This window comes from Henckelia pumila, chromosome 2, assembly GCF_033568475.1.
Source record: "Henckelia pumila isolate YLH828 chromosome 2, ASM3356847v2, whole genome shotgun sequence".
NCBI classification, from domain to species: domain Eukaryota; kingdom Viridiplantae; phylum Streptophyta; class Magnoliopsida; order Lamiales; family Gesneriaceae; genus Henckelia; species Henckelia pumila.
The window spans coordinates 78,469,504-78,484,063 of record NC_133121.1 but is presented as its reverse complement, the minus strand read 5'-3'; the positions used below and the strand labels follow the sequence as shown (position 1 = coordinate 78,484,063).

Below are 14,560 nucleotides of genomic sequence, written 5' to 3'. Positions count from 1 at the left end.
GTTTAAAATGATAAATATTATAGAAAGATATACACCACTAGTTTGTGTTTTGGTTTTCGATTTCTTCGATTTGGATTTTTGGTTTTTTTGGTTTTCGATTTCTTCGATTTGGATTTTTGGTTTTTTCAATTTAGTTAATATTATACACACCCTTAGTTTGTGGAAGAACATGTGTGTTAGATATTAAAGAGTGGACAGTTGTGTTTTTAAGACTAATTTGGATATGTATATTAAATGTTTTTACTCGTTTTTTTTTAGCCAAATGTTTTTACTCTTTTTAATTAACAAACCATGTAATTATAATTTTGAAAAAAGCACAATTTTGTCTGAACATTTAAATTACCAAAACCATTATTCTAAAGGGCTCGTTATAATAACGTAAAGAGGTTTAGATATATATCACAAGGAGATTTTTCAAAACAAGCAAATTGATGTGTTCTGACAAATCAAAACACCAAAACTCGATCCCATTTAATTTAAAATAAATGTAGCACAATATTCCCGGACAAAATCATACAAATGAAACCTCTTCTCAAAATTTTATACATATACGACCCATCAATTCTTTTATCCAACAAAAAAGAACTCCCACTCTGCAATCCTTTGGGAGCACTCTCATTTTCCCATGTTTTAGTTCCCTTGCCAAAAAACCATTTATACTTGTTTAGTTTCCTCGTCGTCGATCCAGCACGAGTATTCCACAGCATCTGGCTGCAACTAATTTCAAACATTTCTGTACAATAGCTAAAATCATAAACATCCTTGTAGCAGAGCTGCTGGTCACGAATATTTTCTTCCGTCTCCTTCCATTTCGGATAATTCATCGGACACCGTGATCTTCGTTTTGAATTCCGACTTTTGCGTCCTTGGCAAGACCACCATTGTCATTTCCCACAATACATGGCTCCGAAAAGTTTACCAGCGTAGAGTGGTGTGATGAAAATCCAGCATTCTGCAGCTCGTTGCACATTTCAGAAGATATGACGTAATCGTCAAATTCCCTCAATACATCGAGATAATTATTGTCTACTGTCGGATGCGGATTAGGGGTGATTTCTTCCATGAATGGATATGATATGCCTGAGAAATTCGCATCTGCAGGACAAGGAGTTGAAGGAGCACTATTGTCACCACCAATGGCCAGAGCTACACATTCACCACCTGATACTGCTTCTTGATTCTGTGTCCTTTTCTTTTTTCTAGCTTTAACTACTTTGGAGGCCCTGATTTGGTTAATAATTTCCATTAGAGACATGGAGTCGGGGAAAGGTGACGGATTATCATCAGCAGCATTGGTTCCAATTTTCCCATCTTCGGTTTCCTCTCGCCTCTTCAAAAGGGTTGCATTTCCGACAGCCATTTCCGCTTCACTTGGAGTCTCCAGCACGTCGTCACATGGCTTGACAGACCTCCTTGGCCGCAATTTCGAAACCCTGCTACTTTGGGAGGCATCGTTACTCACAGTGACCCTCTGCAAATTGGAATCTGTGAGAACTAATGCGCACTCTTCCACTGGAACAAAATCTTCACCTTCTTTAGAACCTCGTTCCATCACTCTCTTTCTATTAAATATTGCAGCAGATCTAGGCAAGCCATCTATGGATTCACCTCTAAATCTGCAGATAAAATTATGGTAAGCCGGTAGTGATATTAACTGTAATAGCGTACATATATTGACAATCAAGCATACCCTGATCTCCTCTCTTCCAGTTGAGATGATCTCTTAGGATCGCTATAATGCAAAGCAGATTCTTTGACAGCCTCACCATTGGACATACCCTCTGGGCAAGGTGACGAACAACTCTCTGATACGGGAACGGTTTTTTGCTTGGTAGAATATGATCTCTTACTCCTTCCCTTCTTTGAGACAGGTCTCCGACCCATATTCTCAAGTTCACTGCCATATGTTAACCTCGGAACTTCATCCAAACCAATCCCAGTGGCATTGGAAATGGTAGCTGCATTTCTGTCAGCAGAAAATAACACTTCATCACATGTTCCAAAAAAATGAAAACGACCAAAACTAAGAACACTAGGCTCACCCAGAAGCATCTTTTTCAATGTGTTCACAACCCACGCTCCCCCTGTGCACATGTTCAAAGAAAAGTATCATTTACGAAATGTACAAACTACTAGACTTCTTTATGGCAGGAAAAAATGCTACGAAAACACCTCGACAATTGTACCTAGATCTCTTTTTTCTCTGAGAAGCCACAAAATTTTTGGAGCCAGTAAGTAAATTCGTTTCTGGCAGTAGAAAGTCATTAGGTCCAAGGGAAGGCCGTTCGGACTCCCGATCAACAAAATTGGATATTAATGCAGCCTTTTGTATCTTCCTAGCCGCTTGAAGGAGAGGCACTTCACTCGGAAACAATACCTTCCACCTCCTAATACATATCAGTAAATAATATTGAAAACCCAGAGAAGAGATTAGGTGGCAAATAAATGACACAACTTAAATGAGGAATCCATTCAACCAGCCATAAGTAATTCAAACCTGCGACACTGGCTATCAGTACGTGGAGGAACACATGCAGCAACTTTCGACCAACAATATCCATGTTCTGCAATGGCAGCTTCCAATTTTGAATCTTCTTCTACAGACCATCCAGCCATATTCAGGGAAGGATCTAAGCAATTGACCCATCTGCAAATCGAACAACTCCCATAGTTAAGTTGAACTCATATGATGCCCATAATTAATTGAATCGCACAAATGCATTCTTTAAATTGAATTGCACTTCTGCATTAGTACAAGTATCAAATTAATCGGTCCATTCAAAAGAAAAAAAATACCTTTCCCTACACTGCACCTGTGTCCTGCCAGGAACACACCGGGCAACTTTCTTCCATGTTTTTGGCCCAAAAAGCGTCACAGAAATTTTCATTCGCTTATCTTCCTCTACTGTCCATTTTCCAACCCTTTTCCTGGCTGGGTGAAGCGTCTTCAGCCATCTGCACTCTTGACAAGATATTAACTTAATTTTTTTTTTGAGAAACGATAATATTATATACGTGAAAGATATGATTACAAAAGGCGGACAAGAGATCCGCGAATGAAGAAAGAAAATACCGACTCCCTAATCATATCAACAGTACGCAAAAGTCCAATCTCTTAACAAATCTGAGATTGAAACATTCATGAACTCTTTAAGAGATCTATTCCACGTAGTAGTCTTAATCTTGAATCCTTGATCTTTACCCAACACTGCTGACCACGAGAAAACTTGAATCTTTGTTGGGATCAAAACTTTCCAGATAACGTTAAAAAAAGAAAACAAGGAGAACCGCTATTTGGAAAGAAAGACTCAAAAAAGGATTTGACTGAGAAAAGACGTAAAGAATCTCCACCCCACACTCTTAACATTGTCAGCCCCATCAATCAATCTAACCCTCATTAAATCTCCTAACAATGCGATTAACTCAACTATTTCCTGATCCCTCAAATCCCTCCGAAAATGAAAGTCCCATGAATGGGGGACGGAAGTCAACGAATTGTCACATGACACAAAATGAGAAATATGCATATTATGTGCAGAAGAAATCTGAAACAAGGATGGAAATAACTCCCGAAACGAAGAATCCCCACAATCTCTCTTTCCAAAACCTAACTTTGGTAACCCCTTTAACCAATGTCCTCACTAAAGATTGAAAAGCAGGGTAAGATCCTGAAATAAACTTCCATGGACTCCTAAACGTAACATTCCTTGCCAAACCAGCATCCCAACCATTATCTTGTAACCCGTACTTCCTCTAAATAACTTTCTTCCACAACGTCTCATTTTCAACGGAAAACCTCCACCACCATTTCCCCAGCAAAGCCCTATTCCACAAAACAAATATTCCATATTCCCAAACCCCCTTGAGCTTTAGGCTTACATACCTGCTCCTATGGCACCAAATGACAGTGTGATTCCCCATCAACTCCATCCCAAAGAAAATCCCTCATAATATACTTTTCCATTATCTCTGCCATACCCCTCGACACCCGGAACAATGACAAGAAGTATATCGGCAAAGCGTTCAAAACTGTTGATACCAACGTCAACTGGTGCCCTTTTGATAGAAATGATTTCTTCCAACTTTGCCAAATTTTTCGACAACCTAGACAAAATAGGCTCCCAGAATGATATTTTAAGTGGATTTCCTCCTAGAGAAACCCAAATACTTAGTGGGTTAAGTTTCCTTTCCACATCCTAATTGCGGTGCTAGCTCATCCACCTCATCTTCCCCGAAATTAATGCCCAACAACGCACTCTTTTCCCAATTGATTATTAATCCTGACATACAACAAAACGACCTCACCACGTCAACTAAAAACAGTAAATGACATTTCTCCTTGACAAAGAATAATGCGTCTTCCGCGAACTGAATATGTGAAACCTCTACCTTATCTCTTCCTACCTCGAGACCCCGAATGAACTCCATGAACTTAGCCTCATCAATCAATCTCCCCAATACGTCTACCACCAAATTAAACAAAAAAGGAGACAACGGATGGGGTTGGTCAAACATTGCATAATCCCACTAATACTAACAGACCTCAATTTATAGGCATTTACAGTAACCGAAAAAATTTACTTTCTATCTTTAAGAAGGATGGGGTTGGTCAATATCCTCAAGGATTTACCACATGGTGTTAAAACTAAAGATTTAGTTTCACTTGTGCTGCCCCAGAGAAAAGCTCCCACAGCCTGTAGCATGCTCAGGGAGGCAGTCACTTTAAAAAGTGTGTTGTTGATTAGAAGACTTAATAGGAGTAATCCCCTTGCCACGATAAAGATATAGAACATCGAGGAAGAGAAATGGTCAAACTCTTCCCCCATGTCACACACATTACTTATTTCCGTACAAACAAAGATAGTTGTGAAGGATGCATGGTGCAAGTGCTGGACCTTCATCCCCTTTCACCTCTCTTATAAACCTTAATCATCAAATTCTACTAAAACATGAGAAACACCTTCCACTTTGAAGGGGGCAATAGCCTATTATATTATATTATACAAAAAAAATATGGAGACAGTTCTGTTTTTGGAAAGTTTAGTCGTGTTTCAGTCTGAAGATATAAAAGGGCAGATTGCTGTAAATGTGACACATCTTACACTTTGTCATGTCGCCTTTACTCTGATCACAAATCATAGTCGTTAAAGGTGAGCGCCTCTCGCCTTAAGGCGACAGCCCTGCGCCTGGGATATTCCCAGGCGCAGCCTTTTAATAAGGCGAGCCCAGGCGCCTTTGAGGCGCCCTTAGTTTCTTTTCTGTTTTTTACATTTCTTTTCTATTTTTAAGTTTAACATAATAAAAGGGAAGCCTATCAAACCCTAAAATAAAATAAATCGGCTATGGAATGTTATATATTTTCCCTTTTTTAATTTAAAGAACATTTAATTGAGGTTCCATTTCCCAAAATATTTGAAAATTACATTTATAGATAGATAGATAGATAACAACTATAAATTAGGATCTAAATTGTCAACCTGCCTTAAACTAGAATCTAAATTGATTGAATGCAAATTAGTAGAGAAAATCTCACACTTATTGTGGCAAAAAAGAAAAATAAAAGTAAACAAAAAGTTTACTAGTAATAGGATTTCTTATCTTAACTACAAAGCATTCTAAAAATAAAATCTTAGTATTCTAGTTTAAAAAACTAAAAATAATGCAGAAATACGCGAATAATGAAATATTTTCTTACTGCATTCTTAAAGAATATGCACTTTACAACAAAATAGTAGTAGTAGTAGATAAATATTTTTTGTGATATGATATATTTTTGTTTAGCTTAATTATTTCAATAAGTGTTTTATCATATAATTGCATTAAATAAATATAGTTTTCTGAAAAATTAATGGTGCGCCTTGCTTCGATAAGGCGCGCGCCTCGCCTTGCGCCTCAGGCTCCAGGACCCTTTGCGCTTTAGTGCGCCTTGCGCCCTTAACAACTATGTCACAAATGATAGGTCCCTGGTCCAAGAAATGTAACAATGCCAATAATACTCATGTTCTTACCACAGTATCTAAGAAGATGGCATGTAACTGCATCTTAAAAGCTTTCAAACTACAATCAAACAACACAGATATCAATATTTCCTTTCATTAAGTATCCGGTCATCTTTGAAACCAACTTCTAAGCAATGGAAACAAACATCAGCCCGTCATAAAATGCACCTAAGCTAATTCTGACTTTTTTTCCCGGACATCTATAAAAACCAAAAAGAAAATAAGTTCTTTCTTTAATGATGTATGGAAAATATGGAGCGATTACAAAAGCAACATAAAACTCCGTATGGTGGCTGTAATAAAAAAATTACGAGTCAAGGATTGAGGTTTCAGCATAGTTGTCAAAAGCGTGCGCCTCGGTCGCTTAAGCGCAAAGCGACTCGAGGCGCACTAGCTGCGCTTCGGAGAACTCCGAAGCGCAGCAGGTAGCGGAAGCGAGCGCCTTAGTGCACCTCACTTCAAGGCGACAGGCGCTCGCTTCTGCGCTTCATGGAAGCCGGGCAGATTTTAATTTATTTTTCTTTTACAGACTTAAAATCGCACCTTCAAAGTGCAATTTTAAGTCTGCTGGGCCCTTAATTCATAAAGCCCAAACTTTTAAAAAATAAAAAACCCCCAAAAAACCCAATAATCAGTCTCAAAACTTTACGACACGACACACTGCCTCGCCTTCACTCTTCAACTCTGCGCCTCTGCCCCTGCTGCCGCCTCGCCGCCCCTGCCGTGCTTACTGCCTTTCTCTTTGCTGCCCAAATAGGTAAACCCTAAGGGTCCGTTTGAAGTTACGGATTATTAATCTATGTATTAATAATCTTATCTAGTCTCACGTTCTTTTTGCTATATTATTTATCCATCTTTTCATTATTTATATCACATCAATCAAATCATTAATTATTTATACAACATCAATCAAATCATTAAATTTAAATTACTATATTACCCTTTATAAATAATATTATTTATATTTTATTAATTATTAAAAGGATAAAATGGTAATTTACTATTTTTATATAAAATATAACCAATCAAATCCAACAAACCATAATCTATCAATCAAATCAAATTTTATATTAACTATCTCTTTTTATTTATTTTTTATTACAATATATTACTTATCTCTATATTATTTATCTTATCTATAACTTCAAACAGACCCTAATTTTATGAATTTTTATAAATTGTGTTAGTGTGTTTTGTTTTTTTTATTAATTAAAAATTTGTTATGGTTATTTATTTTTTCAGTGATTAAAACCATGTCACAATCAAACACAACAATTCCGTCGGGTCGAAAAGATATTGCTTGGAATTATGCAACTCTTCCGGATCCTAAAAATCCAAATAATGTGTGTTGCCCTTTTTGTGGTAAAGTAACGAATGGTGGAATTTATCGGCACAAATTACATTTAGTTGGGGGCAATAGAAATGTGAAAGAGTGTTCAAAAGTACCGAAGCATGTTAAGGAAGAGATCAAAGAATTCATTAAAAAAAAGAACAGTTTGAAGAATCAAATTGATGATATTCCTCACTTAGATGATATTGTTGATTTGGAGGAGGATGAAGATGAAGAAGATCTTCAAACTAAAAGGAAAGGGAAGCGACCAATATCCGGTTCAAGTGGGCTTGGGCCTACGGCACAGGGGAAAAAGAGCAAACAAACAGGGCCTATTGACCTTTATTTTGCGAAAGATGTAAAAGAAATTGTCAGACAAAGGCGAGGGAAAAATAAAGGCCAATATGATGAGAATAAGAAGAAATTAAGGGAAGATGCGGTCCAGAAATTTGTTACGTGGATGTATGATGCTGGAATTCCTTTCAATGCTGTTAAATATGATTCTTTGCAGCCTTGTATTGATGCTATTGAGAATTTTGGAGTGGGAATGAAACCTCCGTCGTATCATGAAGTAAGAGTTAAGTATTTAAAGAGCTCACTGACAAATACAAACCTATTTCTCAAATCCCACGAAGAAGATCATGCTAAGTATGGGTGCACGATCATGGCAGATGGGTGGATGGATAAAAAAGGTAGAAGTCTGATAAATTTCTTGGTAAATGGGCCTAAGGGAACCGTATTTGTAGAATCGGTTGATGCTTCAAGTTATTCTCACACTGCTGACAAGATGTACGAGTTACTTTCTAGATTTGTGAATCGAATTGGAGAAAAGAATGTGGTTCAGGTTGTAACAGATAATGCAAGCTGCAATGTCAAAGCAGATAATTTTATAAATTTTAAATTTTAAATCATGTATGAGTTACTTTCTAGATTTAAATCCTGTTTTAATGCTGGTTTTTAAATTTTATAAATTTTATCAGGTCATCTTTTGGAAAACAATTTTCCACAATTGTATTGGACTTCATGTGCAGCACATTGCTTAGATTTGATGCTTGAGGAAATATTCAAAATTCCTCATCACAAGAAATTGCATGAATGGGCATTGATGGTGAATGTTTATATTTACAATAGACCACAGTTATCGAGCATGATGAAGGAGTTTACCGGGCAGAGAGAGATGATAAGAACCGCAAAGACTCGTTTCGCAACCGCTTTTTTGACTTTAAAGCGGTTTCAAGTGCATCAAGCAAATTTGAGAAAGATGTTTACATCTGAAAAGTGGGCAACAAGTCGATATTCTAAAGAGGCGGCTGGGAAAGGAGTTGCAGAAGTGATAATGATGTCTTCTTTTTGGAAATCTGCAGTTTTTGCGTTGAAAGTTGGCCGCCCATTGGTGAAAGTATTGAGGCTAGTAGACGGTGAAAAAAGATCCCCTATGGGTTAACATCTATGAGGCCATGGATAGAGCCAAAGAAGCTATCGCCGCATCATTTAATAAGAATGAAGAGAAATATCGTGGTATTTTTGAAATAATTGACAAAAGATGGGATATTCAACTCCATCATCCTTTGCATGCAGCGGGATATTTCTTGAATCCCGAGTTTTTTTACTCCAATCCTGACATAGAAAATGATGAAGAAGTGTTGGAGGGTTTGTACAAATGCATAGCTAGATTGGTGCGAGGTGACGATTTGCAAGATAAGATCACAAATCAATTGGAAAAATACAAAAATGCAGAAGGACTTTTTGGTTTACCTATGGCTATCAGACAAAGAGCTTCAAAATCACCTGGTAAATAATATTTAGTGCAATACCCATGTTTGTTTCTCAAGCATTAGTCATTACAAACCTTTGGATCGCAAGAAATTTAATCTTACATGTTTTTGTGTTTCAACTTTCAAGCTGATTGGTGGTCCTCTTATGGTGCATCAACACCAGAGTTGAAATCATTTGCAATGAAGATTTTGTATCTCACATGATCTTCTTCAGGCTGCGAACGTAATTGGAGTGTATTTGAACATGTAAGTTCGAAGTGTTTTTAATACTCCTAAAATTTCAGATTATAGAATATGAAATTTCACTTCTTAGTTCTAATATTTTTTGCCAGATACATTCTAAAAAAAGAAATAGGTTGTCTCAATAACGATTGAATGATTTGGTATACATCAAATACAACAGAGCATTGAGGCGGAGATATGCCTTGCGAGATAAGATCGATCCTATTTCTTTGTCAGAAATAGATGATTGTAATGAATGGTTGTTGGGAAAGTTGGATGACAGTGATAAAGACAATGAGGATAATGATTTTGTCTTTTAAGACGATGATTTGCGTTGTAGTGATGCAGCACAAGCGGCTTGGGTTGGTGAAAGTGCATATGGCTTTCGATCTAGAAATGCATCGAGTTCAAAAGGAGCATCATCATCAATTTCAGCAAAGAAAAAGCAATCTTTAGCTCGAACTAGACTTGTTGATGAAGAAGAGGAGCTGAACATTGATTATGAAACTGAAGAAGAAGAAGATACCGATGGATACAAATCAAGCAATAGGGCTGATGACGTAGATTTGGATGACTATTATGATATTTGATGTTTTATCTATTACATTTGCTGATTTGCAAAGATTCTTGACTTTATTTTTATTATTTTGATAATATTTTGTTTATTGCGCTTTTTTCCGCAAAGCGTGCGCTTCGCTTTGCGCTTTAAACCCCAAGGCACGTGAGCGTTTTTTGCGCCTCACGCTTTTGACAACTATGGGTTTCAACGCCCAAAAAGAATATAGCAAGTGTAGTGTCACTCAAATATTTTAGGGGTATGTAAGGTTAATATTGTCACGGTGTCACCTTATCACAAACTGCACTTTTATTTCCAATATCTAATATAATACACCTGGACAATTTGACAAAAGCTTAAAAACCATTAAGTCGTCTTTGAGCATGATAACGGACCTGTTAGAACACTGGGTACCAGTTCGTCCTTCCATCACAGAAGCAACGAGTTGCCAATTACTTTCACCAAAAGTTTCCACAGCATCACGAAGCTGATCATCCTCCTCCTTGGTCCACTCTCTTTTGAGTATTGAAGCATTAAGACTCCTTTGGTAGCGTGCTAAGCACTGAAAAGGTGTCCTATTTGTTCCCAGTAAAACAGCAATATCAATCCAGTTACTTAGTCCCCTTTGTTGAACAATATGCAAAAGATTCTTGTCCTCCATTGCAGTCCATGTATTGTGATTAATTAAGGGGTCTTCATAGTTGAGAAACCTGCCAAAAAAGGGTAAAAAGTAAAATATAGAAAACAGAGGACACTAGGTTCACCTCACGTAAACTACCAAATGATAATGCAACTGAACAGTGAGAAATTGACACTAAGTCGTAATCCATCTTTACACCCACATCAATCAAGACAGACGTGATATAAAAGTACCATAAGACCACTCAAAAAAAAAAGTACCATAAGTACTAGGTGTTTATTTTTGTAATTAGACAAATTATCACATCATACACCAATATGACTGGAATACGATACGAGGACACCAGCAGACTCATATAATAATTATTTCACATTCCATTTCAGCCAGTTTTCCCTTTTATCTAGTCTTTCCTTGTCAGTGACATAGAGCATTGAAGCAAAAATATTAGCCAACAACTTCAAGCAAGTATATGCAGCAAAAAGTTTCATAAAATCTAACTAGATAAGCAACTATAAGAATCAACATCTTACCTTGCCTGACATTCTGCACCAGAACGACAGGGAACATACATTGCAGCCAGCTGTTCCCAATTGACCTTTGGCAAGAACAGTCGAACTCTCTCAGGGTTGAAGTCAAGATCTTTAATTGATGATATGATGCTATCGATGTTATTAGAATCTCCAGAAGATTCATCTAAACAGCTGCAAAAGATAATCAAGTTAACAGAGAAAAGCAAACACAACTCTATAATCATATAAGTTTGCCATGGCCAATGAGTCTAATTATGGCACAATCTCATATTCAGTGACAACTTTTTAAATAGTTTACTTATCTCTTTGTCTCAGAAAGTTCTCCCACATCTCACACTGCATCTTCTCCAACAAAATTGTACACGAGCTACTCCATGAAAACTTTCAAACGTAAGTTTTATCTTAGGCAATAGGTCACTAACAGTGTCCTCGACCTAAGCAATTTAGGAATGGACTTGAATTTCAGATTCTTTGCTTCCTTTGAGCATTCAATTTTTTGGTTTTTAATGACATTTCTTGCATGTGTTTTTACCATTACTCAGATGCAAAGGTTATATGAGAGGAAAGTGTAACACATGTAAACAAAAGCTTCTAAAAATAATTGGTTCGAAAGTAGCAAGAAATAAACCGAGTTTCCGAAAAGTATGGAGCACACCCTCTTCAGCTAAGATACATAAATTGGTCTCCAAATATCAATGTCCATATTAAATATCACAATGAACGTTTGATGAAAAGAAGATCTACGAACATTTACATCATATATACTTTTCTTCAGCTCGAATAAGACCATTTCAGATCCAAACTCTTCTTATGTACATCTATACACTTTGATTTCTTACAATGAAACGACTGGAAACAAAATAACAAGGATGAACTAACCATTGCTAAAGGTATTAGAACCCCAAAACATGCAACCACAATTTTTTTGCAATTCAAATAAGGTTGAATGTGCATCACATAAGCATAAAATGCCCACATATTCCCATTATAATCATCATGTACACTCCAAGAAACAAACCTGAACAGTTCAACAGATCGCTGAAGCAACATTCCCTGAAATTGTTGTTTCACACCCTTCCCAAGATTTTCTTTCTCTTCGTTTGACCACTTCTCCCCACTCATTGGATCTGGAAATGTAGCCATGGTCTCCCTATAGCTAGAAACATGCATATTCTCTGGAGGTCCCTTATACAAGGCAGGGATCTTCTTTTCATTGAACTGTAGAATTAAAATTTGTGGTTGAATATTAAATTTTGACAAAACAATAACAAAATCACAAAAAATTCAATTAAATTAATTTTTTTTAAAAAAACTAACTATCTAACTAAAAAAATTGTTTCCATTAGCATATAGATGAAAAAACCAGCAAATTAGTAGTAAACAATAAACATGGACACCGATCATTAACCACCTGTGCGACGATATAGTGTTCAATTGCCGGCCCACCAAAGAACCCTAGAGGAAAGTAAAATAACACCAAACATAGACCATCACCCACCTTCTTGCCCCACCAAACTTCTAAAAGAGAAAAATAAAACACAGCTTCTGTTTAAACACAGATGACATTGCAATGAAGAGTAAAGCCATGATGAAAGCGGAAAGACCTTTGAGTTCGCCCTTAACTTTGGCAATGATATCAACTGCACACGAGCATCCTTTTTGCGTGACAAAGCTCTCCCGGTCCTCTTTTTGCAAGCAACGTGAAAGTCTTTCAGTATTTTGACACGTTCTGTCAGCTTTTTAAGTTCTTCCATCCTAGCCTCTATCTGGATCATCTTAGATCTAATAAGTTTCTGGCAAGATCTATTCTTCTTGATAGCATCAACAAATGTCAGAGCAGATTTTGGGAAGTTAGAGTTTTTAAGTTGAAATCCAGTGGCGGCATCAGGTCCTGGCCCGCCCCATTCAACTAAGTCAAAAGACTGTATTCCACTGTCATCATCACATGCTACTGGCTTCTGGGTAGTAGGTTCACTTGAATCTACACAATTGAGAAACCCTTCTCGAGCATTAGTTCTATCACCAAACAAGCTATTGGAAGATTCCTTTTCTGAATCTATGATACCCACCTGCACAGGTCTATGCAAAGCATCCTCTATATTGTCTTTCAAGCCACCTATACCTCATAATGCAAATAAGAGTAAGTTACAAGTGCTAAACAAATGAAACAATTAAAAGTAGATCATTTGTGGATTATTATAGCGTGTAATTGTTGCTTTTTTTGTCTGAATCAAATTGCAATAAGCTTTCAAACAGAATTTGGAGATGATTAAAGAGAATTTACATTTCAATCAAAGATGTTTGCCTCTGATAACTTCAAGTTCTTTCAGATTCAAATCCTCGATATCAATTTCACACATTCCAAATGCAGTTGATCTCGCAACAGAAAAAGAAATAGGATTAAAATGTTCGACTAACCGTCACTGTAGGCCGCAAAACGCCTCTGAATAGCACGAAGAGTTTCATAATCCTCATCGCAATCATCTGCGTCTGAGAAATCAGGTGGTAGGACACTCAGAGGCTTTTGCGTCACAGCCTCCCCCACATCCGTGGGGATTGCGAAACGTTTCCTAATGCTGCGCACCAATTCTAGGTCATGATCTCCTTCAGATTCAGAATCCGACGAGGAACTCACGCTAGCGGCGCCCCCAGAGTTGGAGGCCAGTTGAAGATTGTTGCCCAATCGGTTGGTGCCGGTTATATGACAAGCCCTCCTCAGAGCTTCCATATCCGCGTTGAGCCCATCGTCGGAATCGGATAATTCTTCGTCTGAGGAATGCATCTTCACAGATTTGGAATGGAGAAATTCAATCAGGAGTTGATGCCATGCCAATTCAAGGGTTAGGGTTTTTTTGAAGGGGAAAAAGCACAAGGGAACATGGCATTGGCGGAAATACTAATGGCTGTAGAAATATCAAGGTTATTTTATTCTTTATGCTCCTATTAATTAAAAACACTGTTTGTAAATAATAATAATAATTATTATTATTATTATTATTTAAAATTTGGAATGACTTTTCGTTACGTATCATTGAATTTAATTTGTATGAATTCCAATTTATTCCTACTTAGATTCGTTATCATCTTATTCTAATTGATTTTAATAACACATTTCAAATATGAAAAATTTTATTTACACTCCAAAAAATGTTAATAACACTTCATTTCACATTTTTATTCTATTAGTTGACAAACATACTCTCACATATATCTTTCTTTATATACAAATATTTATTTACATACAAAACTTTGATTGATCCTTCAAAATCTAAACTTATATTTTTTCATATTAACTATTAGTCTTATTATTATATAAAAATATTTTGATATTTTATTTTAGTAGTACATGTAATCATATTTTATACGATTTCACTGTAAATTTAAATTTAATATGTTTATATTTATATCTCAAGTTTTACCGAAAGTTCATATAATTAATCAAATTAATCATCAAAATAAAAATATACTTATAATTAGCCAGATTCGATTATCTAATTTTTTAGTTTAA

The 14,560-nt window shown here is 36.5% G+C and overlaps 2 protein-coding genes across 2 annotated transcripts; one reads left to right on the top strand and one right to left on the bottom strand.

The window, feature by feature from the left end:
- Positions 1-428: 428 nt before the first annotated feature.
- LOC140877335 (uncharacterized) lies at positions 429-13,937 on the bottom strand. The gene is made up of 11 exons (XM_073280871.1): positions 13,471-13,937; positions 12,657-13,168; positions 12,071-12,270; positions 11,053-11,223; positions 10,278-10,592; positions 2,797-2,955; positions 2,498-2,647; positions 2,187-2,387; positions 2,043-2,084; positions 1,691-1,966; positions 429-1,616 (listed from the first exon to the last, which is right to left on the bottom strand). The coding sequence occupies exons 1-11, from the start codon at positions 13,832-13,834 to the stop codon at positions 821-823; spliced, it is 3,186 nt and encodes a 1,061-aa protein (XP_073136972.1). The 5' UTR covers positions 13,835-13,937; the 3' UTR covers positions 429-820.
- On the top strand, positions 7,099-10,269 carry LOC140877336 (uncharacterized). Its single transcript, XM_073280873.1, has 2 exons — positions 7,099-9,350; positions 9,437-10,269. Exon 1 carries the CDS (start codon positions 7,253-7,255, stop codon positions 8,234-8,236), a length of 984 nt encoding a protein of 327 aa, XP_073136974.1. The 5' UTR covers positions 7,099-7,252; the 3' UTR covers positions 8,237-9,350; positions 9,437-10,269.
- Positions 13,938-14,560: the final 623 nt, after the last annotated feature.

Bases quoted from the DNA above. Each gene is read 5' to 3' on its own strand.
- LOC140877335 (XM_073280871.1), bottom strand. From the start codon at position 13,834: ATGCATTCCTCAGACGAAGAATTATCCGATTCCGACGATGGGCTCAAC. The intron at 12,271-12,656 runs GTCTTTCCGCTT...TTAATTCTACAG, and splicing joins AGTTAAGGGCGAACTCAAAG to TTCAATGAAAAGAAGATCCC. The intron at 2,648-2,796 runs GTATTTTTTTTC...TTCGATTTGCAG, and splicing joins CAGGTGCAGTGTAGGGAAAG to ATGGGTCAATTGCTTAGATC.
- LOC140877336 (XM_073280873.1), top strand. From the start codon at position 7,253: ATGTCACAATCAAACACAACAATTCCGTCGGGTCGAAAAGATATTGCT.